The following is a 4438-nucleotide window of genomic DNA, read 5'->3' as shown; positions in this document are numbered from 1 at the left end:
TAGATTTAAATAAAGCTCATATACATAATAAAATAAACATATGAATGGAAATATATTCCACATGACCTATAAGGAAACTCCCTTTGTGTAGCATTGCTTATCAACACATGTTCCGTTACACACAGAGGTTTATATGATTGGATAAAGTATCAAAATCACCTACCAACCATCTCATCAAACCAAATGCATAGAAATTCGTTTTTTTTTTTTTTTTTACTATGGGTGTCTATTGGTAGACACAAACTAGGATACCCTGTATTGAATAGGGGTATTCTCTGGTAAAATATTTAATAAAATAAAACTGTAAAAAAACATAGACTTTATAAAGAGAGGAACTATCCGATTTTTTTTTTACCAAAATTATTTGTGTGCTGTCAAAAGTTACCATTGGACACCTGCTTCCTTTGTAATATGTGTTACAGCTTTTCAGCTTTATATACCGGTAACTCTTTTAATTAAATGAATGCTCATTAAATAGGTGGCAGTTCTTGACAAGGCCTGCTTTTGGAGTACGAGAAGCATTGAACATGAATGCAAACAACCATAAATAGGTGTAATACTGGGAACCAATTATTTTGCAACATATCTTCTTTTAAAAGGAGATCTACATATACAGTTGTACATGCTTCTGTATTGGCAATTGGAACTACATTGCATTAGTATATCAGTTATGTTGCCCACTCTAAAAGAAGAACGATCTCACAATGTAAAACCAGAAATATGATTGATATTGCCTTTAAGCTGTTTTTAAAACATAAGCACCACAGTTTACTTCCCAGTGCCATTTTAGACTGTGGAAATTATTTATGACTTTAAGGTTGATTATCTGCCGTTAAAAGCCAGATGCGCAACACTTTTCTTGTCTTTATAATAATACTATCATGCTGCGTTAAACTCCACATGGTTGTGTGTCTGGAGCCTGCTGTGATTCTTGACTTTCACAAGGATTACTGGTTGCTGTTCCACACTCAGTTGGAGTGGGATTCACTTCTTCTTTTCCACTTACTTCGTCTGGGGGATTTGGGGCATCTGCTTTAGCTTCAGCTGGGGCTTCCTGAGATTCTCCTGCAGGTTGGGTTTCTTGTGTAGGATCAGCTAGAACCTCCTGAGAATCACTTGTGGGTTTAGTTTCTTCATTTGGTTCCGCTGGAGCCTCCTGAGAATTATCTATAGGTTTAGCTTCTTCTGGTGAACCAGCTGGGGCCTCCTCCACTTTGTTCCCAGGAGTTTCTTCTTGGGGTTTGGAACTCTCTGGGGACTTTTCACTAGTGGTTTCCTGTGGATTTTCTTTATGGGAAAGTTCACAGGTCTTTTGGGGTCCTTCACAATTTTTTTGCTCCTTAATACTACAACCCTTGGTTGGAGACTTAAGGTTCTGAGCAGCGTTAAGAATATCAGCTTGTAGCTGGTTACTTGAACTTACCACTTCTTCAATCTTTTCATCATGGGGTTTTTCGGGAATCTCATTAAAAGCTCTAGGACCTCCATTTTTGTCATCATGGTTTACATACTCTTTTGGTGCAAAAGATGCCGGATAATAAGCAGATGCTTTGTGTCTGTGACTCATAATCACTGCAGCACACATAATAAATATAAGCAGGGCAACCAGAGAACCTACCACAATTACAAGCAGCAAGTACTCCTTAAAAAACTGTTTTATATTTTCCAAGACATTTAAGGAAGTGGTTGTGCCATTTACATTCTTCACAGAGGTCTCTGTAGTAGATCCAACAATGTCATAGCTCTGAGTATTGGAAACAATCGCTGTCCCATCTCCTTCTCCACTTCCAAACTCAGGATCAGTGGTGTATCGAGCCAGGGATACAGGATACGTTAAGAACAGAAACATACATAAGGTCAAAAGGTGGCCCATTTTTCTGTGGAGGTTCAGTATCTGTAAAAAATAGCTGACATATCATGTCTGGTAAAGGCAAGTTTTGAAGAGAATAGAAAACAGTAGCCATACATCTGCAATAATAGCAAACATGGTACAAAGTATATGTTAAAATGTTAAAATGTTAAAAAAACGGATACTCCTTTGCACAAATAAAAGTAAGGTGCACTTGGGCATATGTAAAGAAGATCTGTCTTTATATAAACAGTACATACTATATATATATATATATATATATATATATATATATATATATGTATATAGAAAGCATCTTGTATCTGGTTTTATTTTTTAAAAAAAACATTTTTTTTTTCTTTTTATAACATTTCATGGCAAAAGCAACTGTCACATCACTTTGATGTAGTAAAAATAGAAAAACTATTTAACTATTTACAAGATTCTAAACAAGCAGTTTATGTAATTTATAGCAATGTGTTGTTAGATACATTGCAGGTTCAGGGCTAACTCCATTTTTCAAAAATACATAGGAACAACGCTTTTTAGTCTCCTAAAAGAATTTCACATATGTCAGTTGTTAAAATAGACTTTGCATTTTTTTTAAACTAAACTCACGTAGAAAAATATCATGGACAATGATATAGTTGTGTCTTCTCTTACATCCTCTCACTATCCTCTCATATAAAACAAGGGTTAATTTGGATTGCTGGGTGAGCTTTAGTCCAGCAGTGGATATATGAAAACTGCATTTACGTGCAAAATATGAATATTTAACCCCTGTAGTACTTGTTCATACTCAAATCAAAGTACAAAAACAAGGGATGTACTGTAGCTATATTTTACTAAAATTTAGAAGCAAAGGTCTCTCTCTCTCTCTCTATCTCTCTATCTCTCTATCTCTCTCTCTCTCTCTCTCTCTCTCTCTCTCTCTCTCTCTCTCTCTCTCTCTATATATATATATATATATATATATATATATAGAGAGAGAGAGAGAGAGAGAGAGAGACACCTTTGCTTCTAAATATATATATATATTTAGATATAAATATACTGTATATATACTGTATATATATATGTATATATATATATATATATATATAATACTATATATATTATTTTTTTTTTATTTCTTTTGCAATGTTAACATCTTATGCTGAGCCCAAAAACGAATGAAGTACATTAAAAGAGCAGTAGCAGATCCTGTGCTATCCCTAAAAGCATGATGCAGAGGTTGGAGCCCTGCCCCCTTGTGTGTGCCTACCACATCTGGGCTCCGTCTGCCTCTTTGTTATAAAGTAGAGTCCCTAGGGACTCCAGATCCCAGGCTCACAGGTTAGAAAGGAGAAAATGTTCCACATCTGGAGGAAACACTAGTAAACTCAAGAGCTAGGTCTTGCTTTTTTCTAAGTTCAGCTTTTCTGCTTAAAAATAAAAGCTCTCCACAGGAAGGCCATTAAGTAACATGCAAATCGCACTTTATAAACTGAATAAAAAAAAAAAGTGAGCAAAGGAAAATATGGCTGCTGCCATAGCAACCATTCAGATAGATGTTAGCTCTGCTTTTCTAACTTGTACTTTATAAATGACAGCTTAAACCTAATTGTTGTGGTCAACAGCTTCATCTTCAAAATAGCATTTAATCCAATACATTATCATAATAAAACCTTTGCAAACTTCAGCACATTTGTGCACAATTAGATAAATTAACTAAATACAGCACAAATAAATTACTGTTATAGACAATAATATATATCGGTAAAAACATGAACACATTCAAGTAATAAATATAACAGACATTGCAATTAAATAATAATTAACTAGTAACATATAAAGTTAAGATAAAGAATACATGTCTAGTTGTAAGGACATAGTATATGCAGAACTTAGTTACATTATTAATGTTTATAATATATTGTGGATAATAACACTCCTTATGTGCACAAAGGTTTCCTAAAAAGGTTAAAAGCATAACACTAAATGGCTTCTTACCAAATGCTCTTAAATTCCAGATCGTAAAGAAAACTGCCTGCAAGCTACACGCCAGCTGTGTCTTAGGACGCGTACGTTAAAAATTAGAAAAAAAAATGCAGCTAAACGTATACACTTAGGACTTTCCCTATGGCTGAGTGATTTGTTATAAGCAACAAGTTAGAGTAGGGAGAGTTTAGTAACTTACTGTTATGTTCCAAGCTTGTAATTTCCTGCAGACTCCACTGCTGAGATAGCCTGTCTCTTAACTCAGTCTAATGCAGACTGTTTTCATTAAGGAAAAGAGAAGAGGGGGGCAAGCTCAGCCCTTAAAATTAAATCCCTCCTGCCTTTTCTGTGCATCCTTCTGGATCCAGGGGCGGGGAAATTTAACCCCATCATTATTGGGGGGGCTACAATCATCACATTTTGGGCTAGGAATGTATTATTTTTTACTGTAATCAACCTTCCGTGCATAAACATATGCTGCTGTATATACAGTACTGGGCACTTAACTTAAAACAGAAAAAAACAGAAAAATTTCTACAATACTCAGTCAGCTATGTTTCGCATAAGAGGGAAGACAGCGCAGCGCCTTCTAAGTGCAGCAAGACATTT

General features: G+C 35.1%; 1 protein-coding gene across 1 annotated transcript; it reads right to left on the bottom strand.

Annotated features, from left to right (window-relative positions):
• Positions 1 to 349: 349 nt before the first annotated feature.
• Positions 350 to 4134, bottom strand: TMEM119 (transmembrane protein 119). Its single transcript, XM_082244225.1, has 2 exons — positions 4029 to 4134; positions 350 to 1894 (listed from the first exon to the last, which is right to left on the bottom strand). Exon 2 carries the CDS (start codon positions 1871 to 1873, stop codon positions 890 to 892), a length of 984 nt encoding a protein of 327 aa, XP_082100351.1. The 5' UTR covers positions 1874 to 1894; positions 4029 to 4134; the 3' UTR covers positions 350 to 889.
• Positions 4135 to 4438: the final 304 nt, after the last annotated feature.

This window comes from Pelophylax lessonae (assembly GCF_965119305.1).
Source record: "Pelophylax lessonae genome assembly, chromosome: 1".
Lineage (NCBI taxonomy): Eukaryota > Metazoa > Chordata > Amphibia > Anura > Ranidae > Pelophylax > Pelophylax lessonae.
The sequence above is the reverse complement of the archived record's forward strand: the minus strand, read 5'-3'. Positions and strand labels throughout refer to the sequence as shown.